The 21,924-nt window shown below is 44.4% G+C and overlaps 2 protein-coding genes across 6 annotated transcripts; both read left to right on the top strand.

Annotated features, from left to right (window-relative positions):
• Window positions 1–235: 235 nt before the first annotated feature.
• HSD11B1 (hydroxysteroid 11-beta dehydrogenase 1) lies at window positions 236–6,383 on the top strand. Its single transcript, XM_039534910.1, has 6 exons — window positions 236–568; window positions 1,238–1,368; window positions 2,116–2,227; window positions 3,379–3,564; window positions 4,403–4,546; window positions 5,788–6,383. Exons 1-6 carry the CDS (start codon window positions 481–483, stop codon window positions 6,006–6,008), a joined length of 882 nt encoding a protein of 293 aa, XP_039390844.1. The 5' UTR covers window positions 236–480; the 3' UTR covers window positions 6,009–6,383.
• A 4,987-nt stretch (window positions 6,384–11,370) lies between these two features.
• LOC120403613 (corticosteroid 11-beta-dehydrogenase isozyme 1-like) lies at window positions 11,371–20,155 on the top strand. 5 transcript variants are annotated; one of them, XM_039534911.1, is made up of 7 exons: window positions 11,373–11,532; window positions 12,913–13,001; window positions 13,982–14,112; window positions 15,345–15,456; window positions 16,296–16,481; window positions 17,726–17,869; window positions 18,739–20,155. In XM_039534911.1, exons 2-7 carry the CDS (start codon window positions 12,917–12,919, stop codon window positions 18,957–18,959), a joined length of 879 nt encoding a protein of 292 aa, XP_039390845.1. In that variant the 5' UTR covers window positions 11,373–11,532; window positions 12,913–12,916; the 3' UTR covers window positions 18,960–20,155. The 5 variants fall into 5 exon arrangements, with proteins under 5 accessions (XP_039390849.1, XP_039390845.1, XP_039390846.1 ...); XM_039534912.1 differs by having other exon boundaries at window positions 12,916–13,001; XM_039534913.1 differs by lacking the exon at window positions 11,373–11,532 and adding an exon at window positions 11,839–11,944.
• Window positions 20,156–21,924: the final 1,769 nt, after the last annotated feature.

The following is a 21,924-nucleotide window of genomic DNA, read 5'->3' on the forward strand; positions in this document are numbered from 1 at the left end:
TGGGGCAGGGTCTGTGCCCTCTTATATGTCTGCAGTAGTGCCTGAGTGCAGTGTCAATGCTTAGCAGACAAATGATAATACAATGCAACGTTCTCCCACCTTCCGTAGCAGTCTCCGATGCTCCCTACAGTGAAATTTGATGCTTTCCAGCAAAGGCACACCTCTTCCAGGATGTTGTGCAAAATTCTGTACATTAACGTAGGGACAGGAAATATTAAATAAGCTGGCCAGAACCAAAGCGAAGCTGTCACTTAGGCTGAGATTTATCAACTCTGAAGAGGAGCAAATTAAAGGTTTTGATGAACCCATCAATCCCACCACTGTGATTTTCCAAAGGTTGAACCTTTGGGGAGCTGCAGTTGTTTCACTAATAGGTTTTTAAAGATTAGGCATTGGCGCTTTTGTCTGGAGCAGATCTGCGGAGTTGTTGTTTTTTTCCTTTTTCTTTCATGCTTTATTATTTCCTGATTCTGCAGTGGGATGGGTCTGTTGAGAAAGATTTTCATTCCCTTTGTAGGATTGGTCTTGGCCTTCTGTTTTTATTCAGCAAGGGAGGATTTTAAACCTGGTAAGTTATTAAAAGCGAATGTATTTTAAAAATTAAACAGAAAAAGGCACGTTAGAATGTTTTACACAGGATGTGTACAGAGCCTGAAATGAAACATGTCTGGGCATTTGTTAACACTGCAGATAATAGAACACTCTGCTTTGCAGAGCTTTCAAACTACATCAAGCAAGTACGGTAATACAGAGAAATATTTTCTTAGGAAACAGGTGAAGTAGGAGTTTTATGATTCGGATTTACGGGGGGCTTTTAACATTCAGTTTCACATGGTTTATGTTTTTTAAAAAAGAGCTAGAAAAAGGCTATTTTACAAAAAAAATTTAAAAAATCTTTAATAACTTTGAAAATATCTTTTTTGAAAATGGCTGGAAATTTTAATTATCACAAAAAAAATTAATATCCTGATTTGCAACATGATTTTTTTTAAATGATTTGGCCATGTCCCTGTTAATATTGCTTTATTCGCATTAGGAATTTTAATTATTCTTCTTACTGCAGTTTTCTTGAGACAAGGCAGAGAGTTTGCCTGGTGCACGGTGGGCATGCTGGTTTGGGCAGGTTGGATTGGCTTGTTGTCCACTTTGGTTTCTTGACCCCTGGAGGGCACGGAGGGAAGGGGGAAATCTTTCTCTGGTATCCGGTAAATTATTATCCCTGGGTCTTGCTTTCCAGAGATGCTGAAAGGGAAGCGAGTGATTGTCACTGGAGCAAGCACTGGAATTGGAGAGCAAATGGCTTATCACCTGGCACGGATGGGAGCCCATGTTCTGGTTACAGCACGGACGGAAGCCAAGCTTCAGAAAGTACGTACCAAGCACACACACATAGGTCAGTCTTATGTCACACACATAGATGTACAGACACGCATGCACACCTACCATTGCAATTACATGATATGCGCATCAGTACACTCGCATGCTGATTCTCACACATGCTTGTGAGTGCGCAAACATATATACATATCCATGCTCATGGTCATGCACATGCATTAACTCTTCTTTTTATACATGTGCTGGTATCTGTGCTCACACCCGCTCATGTACACACAATCTCATGGGCACTAGCACACAAGCATGCCCTCTCACTGCATTGCAGTAATATACACATGCCCCCACTCATCCTGCAGGCACAGACTTCCACTGCAGAGCAGACTATACTGGTAAATAGCCAGGTTGCTTCAGGTTTCCATGGTACACAGACTTTGAAATCCCAGGAAGCTCCAATCCCATTCTCGGATCCTTTGGTGCCCACTGTTTAAAGCCAGAGCCAGTGTGTTCAACATAGTAACACTTGGTAGGCAGAATGCACTCATTCTACCCACAGAGCCATGTCTATCTAGGCTGACCAGATGTCCCGATTTTATAGGGACAGTCCCGATATTTGGGGCTTTTTCTTATATAGGCTCCTATTACCGCCCACCCCGTCCCGATTTTTCACACTTGCTGTCTGGTTACCCTATGTCTATCTGACCACGGATGTAACACCCTGAGGCTCTCAGAGGGTCATCAATGGGAAATGTGTTTCTACAACATTCCGTTCATGTGTTCCAGGTCATCACCCGGTGTCTGGAGCTGGGTGCAGCCTCCGCGCAGTATGTGAGCGGCAGCATGGAGGATGAGGTCTTTGCCGAGCATGTGGTGAAGGAGGCTGAACTAGTGCTGGGTACGTTAGCAGCTCACTGTCTGGAAATCGCCATCCAACCTTTAACAAGTGATCAAATGCAGAGAGATGTGGAACCCTTAGCCACATCACTGTCTGCCACATTAGAAAAAACAAAACAAGAAAGGGCAGGAAATACAGGAGGGATGTGGAAATGTCCTCCATCTTTCTCATTACATTTATGTGTGTGTGTAATGAGAAGAATGAAAGAAGGATTATATTCATATTTGTATCTCACATTCACAAGTGACCAATCCAGACATTTAGTAACTATATTGAGTTATAGTTACAATTATTATTAAATGTATTAACGGACCACTTGTGAATGTGAGATACAAATAGGATTGAAGAGAGGCAACCATAGCATAGACAGGCTCTGTGCATGCACCCACTCCAGCTCTGCCAATGCAACTCTGCCCTGATTAGAAGCATCATCTGCTGTGTCAGTCTTTGTCCTGCTGGTGGACTGCAATCGTGCCCTGCTGGCCCCTCATGCTGTTCAAAACCTGGACCCACACACAGCTCTACCGTTCAGGCTTGATCTCAAGGGCACTCTTGATTGCAGTCCTACACCTCTGTAACACTCTGCTCCTGGATCCCCATCCCAGAGCAATGGGCATTACATTCCTAGGCCTTCCGTGCTCTTTAAGCTGTAGCAACCCTGCTATGCCAGTTATAGGTCACTGCACAAAGCTGTGCAAAGGCACGCCTGTCTGCTCTCTCTTGCCACACATCCTGATGCTGCACCTGTGGGCCCACATGCAGGTCAAGGAGGACCTGTGTGTGTCCCCGCCACCCACTCCATCCTAAATGAGCCGAAAGTACAAATCACAACAAAGTATTTTTATAATATAATCTAAAGACTGGGACTTGGTGAGTGCACACCACCTGATTGCCACATACTGGCAAGCAGAATCTGGATTTTGACCCAGCTCTGCAGAGATGAAAGGCCCGTGCAGTGACCCAAGAGCCTCCCTTAGTATTAAAAATAATAAGAAGAATAGACCTATTTCATTCCAAGGAGTAGATTCCTGCAGAGATTCATAGTGATTATAGGAAAAGATATGTAGCGTACACAAGCAGTGTGCTCTGCACTTCCTTCATTCTCTTCCCCCCTAAACTAAAGCATCCCTGGCTCTCCCCTTGGCTTTCAGGAGGCCTAGACATGCTGATCCTCAACCACGTTGGCAACTCGTACTTCAATTATTTTGACGGAGACGTGGGGCACGTGCAGAAGCTTCTGAAGATTAACTTTCTCAGCTACGTGGCCATGACCGTCTCGGCGCTCCCCAGGCTGAAAGACAGTGGGGGCAGCATCGTGGTGGTTTCATCCATGGCAGGTGAGCCGTGAACGGGGGGCAGACACCTTGGGGCTGATTTTCAGAAGTGATGGGCACCCAAAAATACAAGGGATGTCAATGGGGAAGGCAAGTACTCGGCACCTTCAAAACAAAATCACTCTTCCCTTGGGTTTTGCTCCCCCTAGCGCTTTGTCAATAGAAGCGGAACACCTTGGCATGCTTCTTGATTATAAGCAAAGGGGCTCACTGGAGGAGCACAGCTCAAGCACTTCAAATATTGGCATTACAGTCTGACCAGAACAGACCGGAAATATGTGGCGCACTCTTTGTATTGGCTATTTGACTGACTAGACAGGGTCATTTTGTTTCTGTGGATCAAGTTCAATAGCCAGCTGACCCTCTAGCTGATGGTTCGCTGGCTTACGTGAAGCATCTTAGGTGACTGGTGTCCCTATTGTAAATCTGCCATCTTAGTCAACCCCTTGCTGGTGAGCTCAGCTGAGGAGCCAAGGACCCAAAGGGCCATTGAGACTGACTCAACATTGTAGGTGATCTCTCTAGGTCAGGTCTAAGCACATCAGTTGAGAGCACTGAAGGTGGGAAGCTTACACTGCTGCCGCTCGCTCTGTGCATGAACAGGACATTTGGCTGGGCTCTTCAAAGGACCTTAAGAGAGTTAAAAGCAATAGGATTTCAGTGCCTATTTACCTTTGTGTCCTTTGAACCACCCAGTCTGCGTCTCTGGGCAGTTGGCATGACACTTCACCGGCGCTCAACACACTTGGAAAGAATGTTCCATCTGGTTCAGAATCAAATAAAGCCTTATGCAGCACTGCAACAGAACTTAACCATGTCAACATTGCTGCTCTGTGTCTAGGTAAAGCTGGGTTTCCATTTACCGCTCCCTACTCTGCAACAAAGTTTGCCTTAGATGGGTTTTTCAGCTCCTTGCGGCAGGAATTAATCATTCAGAAGGTTGATGTTTCCATCACACTCTGTATACTTGGCTTCATTGATACAGGTAAGATCAGTGCCTTGCCGATTAGGAACTAATCGCCCTCCAAGTTCAAGCATTTTATCCTAACTTTCAAGTTGCTTCACAACTCTCCCCTCCATTCCTTCTCCTCTCCTGCCTCTGCTCCACCAATGCTACTTGTCAATTTCCCACAAATGTTCTTGTCTTCTTTCATGCCACCCCGAATACATGGAATGTCCTCTCTGGACTGATCTGGAAGGACACTACCCCCACCCTCCTCCAAATCCTAGTCTCAGCCTGGCCTACACTGAAATTTTATACCAGCATAACTATGTCAGTCAGCAAAAGAAACCTGGCATAATTATGCTGACAAAGCCAGCAGTGTAGCTGCAGCTATGTCAGCTGAAGAATGCTTCCACAGACATAGCTAATGTCGTAAGGGGAGCCACAGAAATAGCAAAACTCATTCTGTTGCTCTACTACGTCTACACTAGGGGGCTATGCTGGCACAGCTTCGGTGACATAACTATGATGGTATAAGCTCCGTAGCGTAGACATACTCTCAGACCCATTTCTGATTCACCATTTCAAAGAAATCAGCCAATGAATAATGGCTAGGCCAACCTGACGTGCAGTTAGGGTGAGTCTGCGGGCCAGATCCTCAGCTGGCATAAACTGGCATAGCTCCACTGACGTTAATGGAATGACACCAATTTACACCAGCTGAAGATGTTGCTGTATATTTACGTACTGATGTAATTACAACGTGAATATATAAAAAGTGAACGTGTATGCATGAGAGTTGCTTGGAAAAAGGGAGCAGCAGGGGGAACTCACGACATTTTGCAAAATTCTCTTCCTCTGTTGAAATCTCCAAATTTGATTGTGTTTTGTCTTGTTTTCACAGGCTCTAGTATGCCTATCAAAATCATTGAAAGTGAGCTGGCTCCCTCTCCCCAGTCCTTGGGTGGCTCATCTGCTTAAATCAGAAGCTCTTGGGGGCAGGGATTGCATCGACCTCTGCCTCTGTACAGGGCCTAGCACAATCGGGGCTCTTGTCTTGACTGGGGCCTCTAGTGTTACCACGATACATAACAACAAGAGAGGGGTTATGCTTTCTCCCAGGCTCACTAAGCCACGCAAGGCCCAACTGATGTTAGATGGCTTAAAAACAACAATTAAAATAAGCAAATCCAGGCTGGGTTCAGCTGGCCCCAGAGGTGCAGGGCTCACTAGTGGAGAGCACTGCAAATCTAACCAAAGCTCCCTTTGTTCTATTGTGCTAGAAAGTGCCATGAAAGCAGCTTCCGATGTGGTGCTGGTGTCCCCTGCACCGAAGGAGGAGTGTGCGCTGGAAATCATCAAGGGCGGAGCCCTTCGCCAACGGGAAATTTACTACAAATACGCAGCTACCAAAATCCCCCTCTTGATCCGGGACTGGGCTCCAGAACTCCTGGATTATCTGATCAGAAGAAGTTACAACGTGGAGAACCTAAAGAAAAATTAATCAGTCTGAGTCCTCCGGTGCCTTTCCATTCATACCTGTCTCTGGGGTTACCTTAATCAAGGCCTGGTATACTGTGGAGCTCCCTAGCCCAGGCTCCTTCTCACTGAGGGAATGCAATGCTGGGATCCCTCATTGTGTGACCCTGGGATCACATGGCATTTTACAGTCCTGAAAACCAATGCAGCATGCCGAGGGTTGCCAGGTGTCTGGTTTTCGGCTGGAAAGCCCGGTCAAAAAGGGACCCTGGCGGCTCCAGTCAGCACTGCTGACTGGGCCGTTAAAAGTCCAGTAGGCACCGCAGCAGGGCTAAGACAGGCTCCCGGCCTGCCGTGGCTCTGCGCGGTTCCCGGAGCCAGCAGCATGTCCCCCCTCTGGCTCCTACGCATAGGGGCATCCAGGGGGTTCTACACGCTGCCCCCACCCCAAGCAACAGCTCTGCAGCTCCCATTGGCCAGGAACAGCGGGCAATGAGAGCTGTGGGGGCAGTGCCTGCGGATGGGGCGGTGCACAGAGCTGCCTGGCCATGCCTCTGCGTAGGAGTTGGAGGGGGGACACACCACTGCTTCTGGGAGCTACCTGAGGTAAGTGCTGCCCACAGCCTGCACCCGACCCGCTCCTGTGCCCTGACCTCCGGCCCCAGGCCTGATTCCCCTCCCACCCTCTGAACCCCTCAATCCCAGCCTGGAGCACCCTCCTGTACCTCAAACCCCTCATCGCCAGCCCCACCCCAAAGCCCGCACCCACAGCAGGAGCCATCACACACCCCCACCCCAACCCCCTGCCCCATCCCAGAGCCTCCTCCCACACCCTGAACTCCTCATTTCTGGTCCCACTCTAGAACCCACACCCTGTGCCCCCTCCCGCACCCCATCCCCAGACCAGAGCCCTCACCCATACTCCGAACCCCTGGAGCCCTCACCCATACTCCGAACCCCTGGAGCCCTCCTCCCCACCCCCCGCACATCCCCCCACCCGGCACATCCACCCCCTGCCTCAGCCCGGAGCCCCTTCCTGCACCCTGAACTCCTCATTTCTGGCCCCACCCCAGAGCCTGCACCCCCAGCCAGAGCCCTCACCCCCTCCTCCACCCTAAATCCTCTGAGCCAGCCTGGGGAAAATGAGTGAATGAGGGTGGGGAAAGCGAGCGACGGCGGGAAGAGATTGAGTGAGTGGGGGCAGGGCCAAGGATAAAGGGTGGGGCAGAAGCGGGGCCTTGGAGGAGGGGCAGGACAAGGGTGTTCAGGTTTGTGCCAGTAGAAAGTTGGCAACCCTAAGCATGCCACTCCTGTCATCACAGAGACAAACGCATGCACTCCTGCTCCTGCAGCTGGGAGCACGGTGAAGTCATGCGGGCCTTGAAAACCTATGTTTTGAAAAGATTTCTGAATTCGGTGCCCTGGGATTGCATTTCCCACTCGAACTCTTCCTTGGCTCACATTTCTCTGCATTTGAACAGAGTTAAGGACTAACTGACCTCGCCAGCAAAATGCAATGGCCACTGATTGTTAGTCTATGTCAGGAGTCCCCAACGCGGTGCCCGCGGGCACCATGGCACCTGCCGGGGCATCTATCTGCGCCCACGTACTGGCTGGTGGACGAGCATCCGCTGAAATGCCGCCCAAAAGCAGTGTCACCAAGAGGCGCCGCCGCTGAAATGCCACTGATTTTCGGCGGCATTTTGGTGGCAACGCCTCTTGATGATGCTACTTTGGCGGCATTTCGGTGGTGATGCCTCTTGATGACACCGATTTTGGCGGCATTTCGGCGGATGCTTGTCCGCCAGCCACAGTCCTCGGTGGCTCGTCATCCAGCGCCCGCCACCCGGAAAAGGTTGGGGACCACTGGTCTATGTATATGTCAGCTGTGTATGAAGAGATCTTTGCAGAGAGGGAAGGATTATTTTATCCCATATCTCCCCCTCCTGGTGCATAAAATCCTTGCAGCAGGCAGATTTGAAATTTACAGAAGAGAGGCAATGCCTTAACAATATTAGAACAGCCTTTGTGATCAAGCAGACTGTGGGAAGGTCATTTCCACAGCAGAAATCTGGCAATGTTTGTTTTAAAAATCTTTGTTTTGATTTTTTAAGCTAATAGACAGCACTTTGTATTTTAAATTATGATTGCAATTCCTTCAAAATTCCTCCAAATCAGGGAGCCCTGGCTGTAAACATGGAAAACCACAGCATCTGTCCCAGGAAAAGTCAAACAATTTCTACTGCAGAAATGTATCAATGTTTACTCAAGAGAAGACTGCCTCCCCCCCCCCGCCCCAAAAGCCAAGTGGCCTGATTTTCAGAAGGGCTGAGTGCCTGCAGCTCAATGGGAGCTTGGCATGTCTAAAAATCAGCAAGCCAAGACCTAACAAAAACTAGCCAGCATTCTAGCAAACCCCATTGCTTTAGTTACAGTATCTGGAATAATATAACTACATAATACAGAATATATAGCAAAAGTAGTATCCAGAATGTCTCTGACCTCAGTTCTGACTTCTTAGGAGGTGGATTATGGTTACATAACAACTGGCATTTGTGGTGACTGGCAGAGCAAGCTATCACCATCAAAGGTGACTGCTAGCAGACAGCAGCGCTGGCTTTCTGTTTCCCTTTTGGTGGCAAATAATTAGTGCTGATGGAAATTTTCCAAATTTAAATTACATTTTTCCCCATGTACAAAAAAATTGAAAAATGTTCATGAAATTGTTCCCCTCTTTTCCCAAAGAACTCTAATAAAAGTGTCATTGTGAAACTATCTCCTGTCCCCAAATCTGAGCTGAAGATTAAGGAGAGATGGCTGGACTCTGCACCATGGGATTTGTTCATAACACATGCCCAAGACTGAACAAAGCATGAAAGACAGAAATCTCCCACAACTCCACCATCACCCTTCCAGCCAGCCGTGGCCCTACAAACACACAGAGCTGAGGAGCATGTACCAGGGGAAATGTAGTGACATGAATTCATTATTAAAATAAAATTCACTAACCTTAGAGTTGTGCATATTCCCCCTCCCCTTCCTTTCTCCATTACATCTTTTTAGCCCATACTACCTGGATGCATTGCCATTGACTCCAGCTGAGGCCTTATCTACATAGGCAAGCCGCACCAGTTTAACTTGATGGTATGTCTACACTGCAAACACTACAACAGCACAGCTGTAAACTGTGCCACTGTGTCATAGACACTTTCTACATCGACGGAAAGGGTTTTCCATTGCTGTAGTAAACCCGCCTCTCGGAGAGGCAGTAGCTAGGAATTCTTCCATCAATCTAGTGGGGTCTACATTGGGGCTTAGATCGGCATAGCTATGTCGCACAGGGCGTGACATTTTTCACAGTCCTGAGCAATGTTTCTGAGTTTTAGGTTTAGCGCAGGCCTAAGGTGTGAATTTAAAGACATAGTTGAACTGGTGTGAGCCCCTGTGTGCACGTACCTATTTTGGTTTAGGAGTGGCTTTTCTCCAGTTAAGTTAGGGCCTGGGTCTACACACAGTTTTGTACCAGTATAACTATTTTTGATGGGATGGTGATTATACATATTACAGAAAAGTAGTTATACCGGCACAAAGTTATTCTGGTGCAGGTTATTCCCCCCTTCTCATATGGGAGTAGCTATCCCAGTATAAAGCACCTTAGTACAGTGTAACTATGTCCACACTTGTGGGGTTGTACCACTTCAACTATACCGTTAGCAGCCTAATCTATGCTTACAATTTATACTGGCATAGCTATATTGGTGAGGGGTGTGATTTTTTTTTTTTGGACTGATTTTGCTGTTCTCGTATAAGCCCTAATGCAGATGCATTTATACCAGCATAAAAGTGTTTTTGCCAGTACATCTTATGTCTCTTGGGAATGGGTCTCAGCTATGCTGGCAGAAACACTTCTGCTGGTATAACCTGCATGTACTCTAGGAGGGTTTGCTGCTATAGCTATGCCAGCAAAACTTTTCTAGTGTAGACAAGGTCACATAGAATCATAGAATATCACAGTTGGAAGGGACCTCAGGAGATCATCTAGTTCAGGGGTCGACAACTTTTCAGAAGTGGGGTGCCGAGTCTTCATTTGTTCACTCTAATTTAAGGTTTTGCGTGCTGGTAATACATTTTAATGTTTTTAGTAAGTCTCTTTCTATAAGTCTATAATATATAACTAAACTATTGTTGTATGTAAAGTAAATAAGGTTTTAAAAATTTAAATTAAAATGCAGAGCCTCCCGGACTGGTGACCAGGACCTGGGCAGCGTGAGTGCCACTGAAAATCAGCTTGTGTGCTACCTTCGGCTTGTGTGCCGTAGGTTGCCTACCCCTGAGCTAGTCTAAGCCCCTGCTCAAAAGCAGGACCCATCCCCATACAGATTTTTACCCCACTTCTCTAAATGGCCCCCTCAAGGATTGAACTCACAACCCTGGGTTTAGCAGGCCAATGCTCAAGCCACTGAGCTATCCCTCCCCTCATGGTTAAAACAATATAATTTTTTTGTGTAAACAACTGTGGATTGGGAACAGGCTTAAGCCACTCTTAAGCGTGGTCAACACTAGAAAAGTGATATAATTTTAACTGTTCATTAGAAGTGTGGGGGGGTTGTTTGCTTTTTTACTGAGATAGTTATACTGTTGTAAACCCTAATGTGGATGCAGTTTTAACACTGTAAGTTGTCTTATAACTGTATAGCTTATTTTGCTTCCCAAATGGAAATAAGCTATATCACAATAGCACTTTTATAGAGCATAACTGCACACACGCTAGGTTTTTCTTTGCAACAAAATATAATGGCATAGTTAAAGCAGTAAAACTTCTTAGTGTAGACCAAATCCTTAAACTGAAATCAGAGCATCCAGACAGGAGTTTGAATCAGTGTGACTATATCAGTTTAAAAACTGATTTTAGTTAAGCAAGTGCAATCTTTCCAATGCAGATAAGGCCTGAATTTTGTTTATTTACACCAGGACAGAATTTGCCCATCTCTTCTTATTCACTTCCTCCATCCTCCACCTCTCCCTCTATCCACCACATTTCCTTTTTCTAATCATTATTCTCCTAGTCTCCTTTCTGGGTCCCTCCCTTTCTCTTTCTTTATGTGTCTTTCCTTTCTTGACTCTTAGCCAATCAACCAACCATTCTCCCTGCTGATCTCCACTTTCACAGAACAAACAAAAAAGCCCTACGAAACACGAGTTGAAGATACACTCAGGGTGACCAGACAGCAAATGTGAAATATCGGGACGGGGGGTGGGGATAATAGGAGCCTATATAAGAAAAAGACCCAAAAATCGGGACTGTCCCTATAAAATCGGGACATTTGGCCACTCTAGATACACTACTGTTGTTCCTCCAAGGGAAACTCATTCTTTTCCGGTAAAAACCCCACCTCTTTTCAGCGTGCAAACATGCTGATGCCTTCCAACGCAAGGACAGGGTAAATAGAGCAAGAGGCAATCCACCCCAACTCTTGTCATTTTCGCTAATGGAGAGCAGGTCTGATACAGCAGGTTAAAGACTTGATGGACGCAGACTGGTTTTAAAGGTGAGCATATTTTTTCTATCATGCAGGCACTCACAATCAAGGTCCAAAGTTTATATATGGCTGCTTTTCTCTGAGGCAGCTTTGCAGGGTTTGCCTGGTGTATTGCTCGACTCTGTGGAACCCCCCGTTTTAGGATCTGGATTGTTTTTCTATTTCAGTTTGTAAAAGAAAGGATGTTAAACGGAATGAGATTTTAAAGGGATTGTGTTTGGAAAACAATTCCGAAAAAAGAGCCCTTTTGAGTTCCACACTGGAGCTGAGCAGAGCTGAGACGTTGCCCCGACTTGTTTTATTGCAACTCCCCAGATAGCCGAGTTCTGAAATTGCGCTGTTTGCAGACAGCACTTGTATGCATAGAAATGCACTGAAAACACTGCACTTTGCCTTCCTGAAATGCAAACTCCACCCAAAAGTAAGTTAGTAGCAATAACTTTCCATTAGTTTTCTATAGAAATTTAGGATCTGATCCTGCAATCCTAATGCACTTACTTCTTTCCCCTAGCCTTAGAACTGTAGCCCTAATCTAGTCCACCAGAACTCACTCCTCTCCACCTTTAAACACCTCCTTAAGACAGCCTTCTTCAGAGAAGTCTGCAACCCCTATTTCCCCAGGGAAGGGTTTACACACCCACTGGAACTACAAGACATGGCTCACATGACTGCTCATTCACTCTGGTTTTTCGTGCATTCCTTCCCTGCATGTGTGTGTCCTCTGTCTACATATGCTCCTCAACGCATAGACGTGTCATTTTATAGGTATAAAGCATCTAGCATATGGTGAGTATTATACAAGCAGTAATAATAAATAGCAGAATCCTGCAAAGTTTGTGCTGCAATCACTAGAAAGTTCTGCCTATATTTTTATATGGCCCTCATTCCTATAGCATTTGAGCACTTCCCACTCATTAATGAATTTATCCTCAAAACATCCCCCGGAGGTAGGGGAGTATCATCCCCATTGTATAGACAGGGGAACTGAGGCACAGAGAGGTTAAGTGACCTGCTCAAGAAAGTATCTATTAGAGCCAGTACTTGAACCCAGATCTCCTGAATCAAAGTTCACAAACCCACCCTTCCTTTCTCAGAGGCTGGTTCCTTCTAACAAAAGGACATGTTCCTTCAATGTGCTCAGAGAACACAACGGCCGTCCATAGCAGGAACAAGGTGCAATGGGGAATATGAAGTCCAAAATGACGCTGTTGTTTAAAGGTTAATGATTGTTAACCTGGACAAAAAGTAAACAAAAGCTATGACATACATTTGCAGTTGAACTTGTTTTCAAAGCTCCCATCACTTGCTCCCTCCATTTCAGAATATTTATATGCTTTTCTGAAGCTCAGCTCTTCAGGGTTTGTCTTTTTTATGCTTGTTTTTCTGCAGTAGGATGGGGCTGTTGCTAAAGATTCTTGTTCCATTTGTGGGATTGGTCTTGGCCTTCTGCTTTTATTCAAAGGAAGATTTTAATCCAGGTAAGTGATTAAAGCAAATGTCCTTTAAAACCATGACAGCAAAAGGGCACATTTGAGAGTTTTAATAATGGATCTGCACAGAGACAATGCTGCAGTTTCATGAGCCTTTCAAATTCCAGACTGTAGCCTTTTGAAATGAAATATGCCCAGGAATGTCACCTGAAATGGTATTCCTTTCTCTGGTAGAAAATGACAAATTACACAGTAGTATAAAAGTGCAGACATATTCTAGCTTCCCAGATGAATAGAGGAGATTATTTGGGGCTTGCTGGAATTTCCAAGGTAAGTGATTTGAAATCAACAAAGTTATAAACTGTGGTTGATACTATTGCTAATAAAAATAACTGGACAGAAGGTTTAGCACCATGAAATCTAAAATGTTTCATTTTCAAATTAAAGATGAGCCTCAGCCACAAAATTCAGCTCTGGATAAAAAACATCTTCATGGTGAGATTGTTTTCCGTTCCATCTAGATTTTCATACTGAACCCATCATCCTGGTAGAAGAATTCAGGGCCAGATCCTCAATTGGTGTAAATCACCATAACTCCACTAAGGTCAATGGAGTGATGCTGATGTACACTAGCTGAGGAATTGGTTCTAGGGGCTGAGAAATAAAGGTCAGTTGTGAATTTTGGATCCAAACTTTTAAAGCTTTGGGATCTCGGATTTTACTTTGTTAAAGTCATTAGTTTGTTTAGTTGTTGGAGTTTACAGCTAGAGCAAACTAAAACTAGATACTAAGGTTTAGTAGGTTTCAAATGGAAGTGATAGTGCATCAAAACTGTATGTTTGGGTGAGTTTCCACTGCTCTCTTGATGGGTTCTTCTCTTGGGACTAAGAGGAATAGGCTGGGTTGATCTGAGGCTGGACTTGTATGGTTTGGGACAGAAATGTTGGTTTCACTAGTCTTTTGGGCACAAGTGTTTTTGTGGGTGATGTTAGTGGGACATGTAACATTTGCTATGTGCTACTCTGCAGAGATGCTGAAAGGGAAGCGAGTGATCGTCACTGGAGCAAGCACTGGAATTGGAGAGCAAATGGCTTATCACCTGGCCCGGATGGGAGCCCATGTTCTGATCACAGCACGGACAGAAGCCAAGCTTCAGAAAGTAACTGGCTAGCCAAACACTCCTGTGGTGCCTAGATACTATGGTGATGGGTATATTATATATATGTGGATATTTGTTTAAAGAGATATGCATGCTCAGATTCATACACAGTTTATAGAGATGCAATAACGTCTCATAATGAAGGTTATAGGCTTTTGTTTCAACTCCCACACGCTGCCATTTTAAAGCCTGTTTTTCACTGACCACTGCAGGGTTTCTTGCACCTTCATCTGATGTAGCTGGGGCTGGCCAACGTAAGACACAGATCACTGGACAAGATGGAACCCTGGTCTGACCCAGCCTGGCAATTCTTATGTCCCTACCCCCTCCACTCACTAATTTTTACACAGACAATTCTTTTCTAAAGGCCGTTTCTCATGTGTTGCTTCTGCCCAGAAGAAACCGTTACTGAAAGTTTTAAGGTCTATTTGGACAGGGCAGTTTTTGAGCTATGAAATTTTGAGAAAGTGGTGATTTCTCACTTCTTGTTACTTGTTCTTACGGTTTAGCCCAGTTGAACACTGTTGAATGTAAAAGCTCCATGCCTGTTTTAGCCCCTGATTCTGCAAAGGGACCCATTTGCCCTGCTCCTGGCCCCTGAATGGAGACCAATTAGTGGATTGCATTGCAGGATCGATGGTTTATACATAGCTTCTTGGTTAAAAAAAAAAAGAAAAACTAGTGCACAGAGCTGGCTTTACCAAGCTGGAGTGCTAAAAACTTTCAATTATCAGAGCTTGAACTTTTAGTTACTAACATTTTTAAAAGATAAGCAGAATTGAAAAGAGGTTATTTTATTTATTTATTTTAATAACCCATTATTTTCTTACATAAATATTAACAGGAAAAGTTAACAGACATAACTAACACCTGACCACTACGCCGGAGTCTCCAGTGTGTTATTACAAGGACTGTGCAAAAATAACCATTTGCAAAATTCCATGAAATTTTTTTTACAATTTACAGCCAAGTCAGTGTTTGCAGAATCAGCTGTTTAGTGCTCGCTGTACTTTTTGCAGGCAGAGCCATGGGACCAAATGCCTGCATGGCCTAATTCCATTGCTATCAATGCATTTATACCAGCTCTGAATCTCACTCAGTGAACACAGACTGGACTCACCCAAGCAGGAGAACATAATCACTCTGCCCTCGGAGCCACCCAAGTGTCCGTTTGAAACGCTCCGAGTACTAACAGTGGGGAAATCCAGGTCTAAATGTTGCATTTGTCTCAGGTTGTCACACGGTGCCTAGAGCTGGGTGCAGCATCTGCTCACTATATGAATGGCAGCATGGAAGACATGGCACTTGCAGAAGACGTGGTCAAGGAGGCCAAAGGATTGTGGGGTACGTTAACTGCTTGCTGTCGGGAAATCACCACCTGCCCCTTTCACAGAGGTGCTTTTAGCACAAGTGACAAATAACCCCAATCTTATTTTTACTTCTCACTAAAGCCCCGGCTAGAAGTGTAAGTCTCCAGAGATGAAGGACCAGTGAACTGATTCCATGCATTGCTGACACCTGCTATGGCCACTTCAAAATCTATACTTATTATAAGTATTGTTATTAACATTGCTGGCAGCATACGCTGGATAACCTGGTTACGTTGTTTACTTTTCATTTTTCTCAAGATTTTATAGACAAAAAGGAGTTTTGATTCTTGAGATACACTTACATACCCAAACCACTGATACAACACAATGTGAGGTGTATATAGTCTCTGGAAAATAACAACCTACTACAGCTATTTGTTAAGGGAGTTTTCTCCTTTAGTTCAAATGGTAAAAGGTCTATGTCAAGGGCTGGCAACCTTTCAGAAGTGCTGTGCCGAGTCTTCGTTTATTCACTCTGATTTAAGGTTTTGCGTGCCAGTAATACATTTTAACGTTTTTAGAAGGTCTCTTTCTATAAGTCTATAATATATAAGTAAACTATTACTATATGTAAAGTAAATAAGTTTTTTTAAATGTTTAAGAAGCTTCATTTAAAATTAAATTAAAATGCAGAACCCCCCGGATCAGTGGCCAGGACCCAGGCATTGTGAGTGCTTGCATGCCGCCTTCGGCACATGTGCCATAGGTTGTGATAAGGAGAGTGTCCTGGGTTCAAATGCTGCTGGCATAGGTTCATTAAACAGTTTAGTCATTTTCTTCTAGCTGAAGCTAAAACACCCACTTTGCTTTCAGGAGGCCTAGACATGCTGATCCTCAATCACATCGGTTACACCTACTTTAACTATTTCAATGGAGACGTTGAGCATATACGAAAACTCCTGGAGATTAACTTTCTCAGCTATGTGGCCATGACTGTCTCTGCACTGCCAATGCTGAAGGAGAGTGGGGGCAGCATCCTTGTGGTTTCATCCACAGCAGGTGAGAGTGAACCAGGCTAGAGACCCTTATGTTCAGTAATGGTTGATTCTTTCCTTTGGTTTAGTTCCTCCTGAGATTCAAAGGAGGCTTCTTCTGAAATTGTTTTTCAAAAGAGAGGAGGATCACCTGAGAAGACTAACACACACCTCTAACTCGATATAACGCTGTCCTCAGGAGCCAAAAAATCTTAGCGCGTTATAGTGAAACCGCATTATATTGAACTTGCTTTGATCCACCGGATTGCACAGGCCCTCCTCCCCGCCCCCGACCACTGCTTTACTGCGTTATATCCAAATTCGTGTTATATCGGGTCACGTTATAGCGAGGTAGGGGGTAACTGATTGGGACTGTGGGTTCAATATGACAAAGTCTGTTTACTCAATGCAAAAACAGTCTGCATGATTCATGTACTGCCCTTCTTCTGATCCCACTTTGCTGAATGGCAGCACGTCTAGCATCTTGCAAATCAGCTTTCCAGTGGAGGAGAAATCCATGATGCAGTCTGGGTGTATTCCAAGTGCAACTGGTTTTACTTACGCACATACACCACTCTTAAAATGAGATGGTCAAACAGTGCACAAGGAAGTATCTGCTTCCAGAAATCTCAGCCTAATGCCAATGCCTGGTTCCCAGAGAGCAACTCTGCCTCAATAATTGACTCTAAGTATGAGTCCGAGGCATGGAGCAAACTCTCCCTTTTCTGAAGCTACCTCTACACACAACCTGGCACAACCAAAGACTAACATCACCACCACGTGTCTTCCCAACAGTAAACACTCACTTGCACACTAAGCAAAAGATCTTGTAAAACTGCATAACAGCGCCACGTGGTAATATCTGCCATCACAATACATATTGTTTGTTTGCTAGGTTGTGTGTTATATACACATTAACTGATATATATGTGGATGTGCGTTCTATGCAAGGGTCACATTTCTCATGAGTGAGTTATGGAGGTCATTCAGACCTCATGCTGATAATACCTTTATATCACCCCATCTCATCATATATTTTGTACATGCCACATATTACAGGAAAACTGTTAGGAATGTTTTACCCCCTTCCCCCTCATCCCAGTCTGAGTGGATTTACTTATATCCTTCAGCCTATTGAGATAGTTAGTTCCTGTGAGTCAAAATATGACAGCTGCTGAAGGATAAGACAAAGTCAGAATGACACGTTTTTGCTTCTGTGCACTGAAAGTATTTAGCCTCGTAAAACATTGTTGTTGCATCTCTCTCTAGGTAAAATTGGAATTCCATTTGTTGCTCCCTACTCTGCAACTAAGTTTGCCCTGGATGGATTTTTCAGTTCCTTGAGACAGGAATTAATAATCGAGAATATCAGTGTTTCCATCACGCTCTGCATCTTGGGCCACATTGCTACTGGTAGGATCAGCACACTTATTTGGCCTTGCTAATTAGAAGAGCTTGTACATACAGTACCCAGGCATAAAAATATTACATCCAGAGAGTGGAGAATAGTGTCCACATGTTAGCTTTTTTTTTTTTTTTTGGTAGTATGAACGTTTTTAATGAAACATTGTACTTTTAAAAAAGAGTTTCACTATTCTCCTTAGAAGTTTTTACAATACTGAACCCAAATCTCCTAAAAATTCATTGCTTCAGCTACAAAAATGAAGGAACTGTTTTTAATTAATTCAGTTTATCACCTTAACTTTCATGCAAACCTCTTTAGTACATCTCAAAATTGCATCAATGATGATTTTATAGTCACAAGAAATTCAGCCCAAATTTGAGTGTCTCAGACTTGCTAAGGAAATTATTATTGTATTTTTACAGCACCAGTAAGTGCTAAACACAAGTAAAAGATAAGGTGTAAAATTTTCAAACACCTCTTCATGACTTAGTAACTTAACTCCTATTTTCAAAAGGGACTTAGGCATTTAGGACCCTGAGTCACCTTTGAAAATGGGACTTGAGTATTTCTGAAAATGTTATCCAAGCCTTTTGACCTGAATAAAATTAGCAAAAGTAAATCAACAACAATACAATTTTCCAGTTGTATAATTACTCAAAAAGCAGAGGAGAAGTTATACCTCACCAATTTCCTTTTTTTTTTAAAAAAAAAGTTGAAGGTTTGTTGAAATCTCAACCTTTGATTTTTTTAACCCACTCTATTTAGTCATTCATTTGCAGAATGCCAAACACCTCCTTAAATGTTGAACTTTAGATTTCATTGCTCTGCACGGGTTTGTGGTGACAGTTCCCTTTCTTGTATTTCTCCTTCTCCCCAGAAACTGCTGAGAAAACTGTTTCCCATGTGATGCAGAAGCCAGGTGCGCCAAAGGAAGAGTGTGCACTGGAGATTATCAAGAGCGGAGCACTGCGGAAACGGGAACTCTACTATCCATACACCGCTGTGAGAATCCCCCTCTTAATACGAGACTGGGCTCCTGAATTTTTGGATTCACTCACAAGAAATAGTTTAAATGTGGAAAATGTCAAAAGAAGTTAGCTTGTCCCATGCAGCAGGGCCTAACTAGAAAACAAACCTAATGGCACGAACTTCAGGTAAATGGGGACATTTTATTTTCAGTCTAAATATTTAGGGTGCTATTTGCAAAAGCATCTAAGGGACTTAGTAGCAACAAATCCGATTGGCTTTCAATGAGATTTGTACATCGAAGTCACTCGTGCTTTTGAAAATCCCATCCTTTTTTTTAATATTTTCTCTCTGGAGATGAGAAGAGAGGGCAACATGAGGCCTCCGCAAAGCAGCAAATTCTCCACCATCTGTAGAACAGCATTAGCAATGGCTGGGTTCATGTTTGCGGGGATGGGGTGTGGGTGTCACCCACTTTGAACCAGGACAGCAATTCTCAGACCTCCCAATGCTGCAAACAGCCCACACTGGTTTCGGTAGCATACCTCCCATTTGCTCTACTGCACAAAGTTGCTTAGTAAGAAATCTGCTTTTTTAATTGTCTTTGCAAAACCTAAGAGGATCTCATTCTCCTCTCACCGTGCTCTAACTGAGTCAGCATCAGGTCCCCCAGCATTCCTTCATGCTAAACACTAATTGTTGTTGTTAGTAATATTTATCTGCATTGCAATAATGTCTAGAAGCCCAAGCAGGGGTTGGGGCCTATTTTTGCATTGGACACACACATCATAAAAAAGACTTGCTGTCCCAACAAGCTTACAACCTTGCTAATGTGAATTACAGACTGTATGTGTATCAAGGCCAATTGTGCATTCCATGAACACCCAGAACTCCCATCAAGCCAGACTTCAAGTTCCCACCAACTTCAGCAGTACTTGGGGCAGAACCTTTAAAGTTTAGGGATCATATCCTCCACCTCTGAAGTGCAGGTGCCTCTGTGGTTGAAAACAGAGGCAGGGGCAGGGGAAATGTCCTAAACTCTGTGAAATTAGAGGTGGAAAATGTATAGCAGCACCAAGAATGTATAGCCTAAAGTGGCTGCAACGTCATTTTGAAGTTCTAATTGAAATATACATCAGAAAAGTGTAATAAGAGCTATAAAACTATTCTCGCTGCTGGGCAAAGCACAGTGAATTTATGCTTGTTAAAAATTAAGTGCAGTAGGATAGAAACTCATCAGGAATCTCATAAATCATCAAAATTAATAATGTATAAAGCAGAATGGAGTAACAGAGGATGTGAATAAATGAGACTTTGTGAAATGTGTATTTTACATATTTTTTCTCTATTTGTTTACTAATGGTTGGTCTATTACTTTGGTTATTTGCAATTTTATAAAATCTCACAAAAGTTTGATCTAAAAATATAAATAAAAAATAAAGCCGTGAGACACAATCCAGCAGGTTCCAGGGAGGCATGAGGAAATCAGGGGAGTTTAAATGAAACACACACATTTGAAATGGATTGGTGTTTATTCTCTTGGGGCCAAAACTAAGTTCACTGAAGTCAATAGGAGCCCATCCATTGATTTCAATGAGCTTTGGATCAGGTCCTTGCTGAAAGCATTCTGCTTTGGTTAACAATGCAAAGGGTAAATCACAAAAACATGCTATGAATGTGGTGAAATTTTACCATGCTCTAGCACGGAGTGCGTGCATTCACTGGTTTAGTGTCCAAAGGCCTCCATCTTCTGAGGTAGTTCTTTTATTGGCAGTGGAAACGGCAATAACATCTAAGCTCAGCCTAAACTTTCTCGCCCAAGCTAGGCTGTTCCTAGGGTTTCCCTCCAGGACCTCTCTGTTCCAGGTCCTGTTTCCCCACTTCTGCCCACACCTTCCTCTCTCCTATTCTGGGTGGAATTACCTAACCCCACGCCCATCACAGTGAGTCTGTATCAATTCATTCCGCATTGCCACCTGCTGACAGCAGACCCCAATACACGGATCCTCTCCCATCCTGGTACTGAAGCAAAACAGGGACTGTAGGCTCCTAATTCCCCGCAGGTGATGTCAGCTGGAAGATATCCCATGGAATGGAGGTGCCTCAGAAAGCAATAATGGCTGAAGGATGTTGGGGTAATATTAGGCAGCAAATTCTAGGTGGCCTACTATTGCAGTCACATGGCAGATCGGTGGCCAGGGTGACTCTGGGCTACATACACAGCGAATCAGGTGAGCAGGGAGGCACTAGTCCCTGAGAACACACCTGGAATAGTGTATTGAAGTTCCAGGCGCAATGTCTACCAGGCTGAGCACTACCGGAATGATGGGTGGCAGCAGATATTCCCCTCTGACAATAATAATTGGCGCCCTCTGGGCCAAATAACCCCACAGGAATTTCAGAAACGTCAAATAAGAAACGTAACAAGGATGGTTGAAGTGGGGGGGGGGGGCAAATAGAGAGAAAGCAAGAGATTTATGGTGAAGGGAAAGGGGGTCTGCCGCTCAGCCCAAATAAGGATTTATTTTGGGATGTGTAAACCCTGGAAGCAATACTAAGGGAGGCTCTCGCTTTCTATTCTAGCACTGTTTAGCCATAGACTTGGCTCAAGCATCACTTCTGGATGAGTCCTTAGAAAATAAGGCTGGAGCTATCATAAAGAAGATGGCTGCCTTAGAGTTTCATTTTCTTCCATGTTTACCTGGACACATCTGTTTGGTGGGCAGCGTTCACACCAGCGTCACTCTGACCTTTGTCAACTCTGCCACCGGCCTAACCTCCGATGGCAGAAATAGGAATTTCGCACTACACAAGACTGTTTACAAGTAACACTACTTTCCTTCCCAACACCACGATTCCTCATGCCAAAGGCGGCAAGGCAGAGTCAGTCACAGCTCATCCTGCACAGCTTCTCAGGACGGCGCACCGCCTCAGGCTGCAGGGGCTGATAAATGGAGAAACAGCAAAGGACACTCCTGGACCCTGGCGATAGTGGTATGCAGCCCGTCCCACCACAAGATAACCAAACAACTGTACTGTGCAGGGCACCAATGCTCCAGCCTGTGCCCTAGCCTCTCCTACCATGTCACAAACTCTA

The sequence above is a fragment of the Mauremys reevesii genome, linkage group 4, assembly GCF_016161935.1.
Source record: "Mauremys reevesii isolate NIE-2019 linkage group 4, ASM1616193v1, whole genome shotgun sequence".
Lineage (NCBI taxonomy): Eukaryota > Metazoa > Chordata > Testudines > Geoemydidae > Mauremys > Mauremys reevesii.

Bases quoted from the DNA above. Each gene is read 5' to 3' on its own strand.
- LOC120403613 (XM_039534911.1), top strand. From the start codon at position 12,917: ATGGGGCTGTTGCTAAAGATTCTTGTTCCATTTGTGGGATTGGTCTTG. The intron at 13,002-13,981 runs GTAAGTGATTAA...GCTACTCTGCAG, and splicing joins AAAGGAAGATTTTAATCCAG to AGATGCTGAAAGGGAAGCGA. The intron at 17,870-18,738 runs GTAGGATCAGCA...CCTTCTCCCCAG, and splicing joins CTTGGGCCACATTGCTACTG to AAACTGCTGAGAAAACTGTT.
- HSD11B1 (XM_039534910.1), top strand. From the start codon at position 481: ATGGGTCTGTTGAGAAAGATTTTCATTCCCTTTGTAGGATTGGTCTTG. The intron at 569-1,237 runs GTAAGTTATTAA...CTTGCTTTCCAG, and splicing joins AAGGGAGGATTTTAAACCTG to AGATGCTGAAAGGGAAGCGA. The intron at 1,369-2,115 runs GTACGTACCAAG...CATGTGTTCCAG, and splicing joins CGGAAGCCAAGCTTCAGAAA to GTCATCACCCGGTGTCTGGA.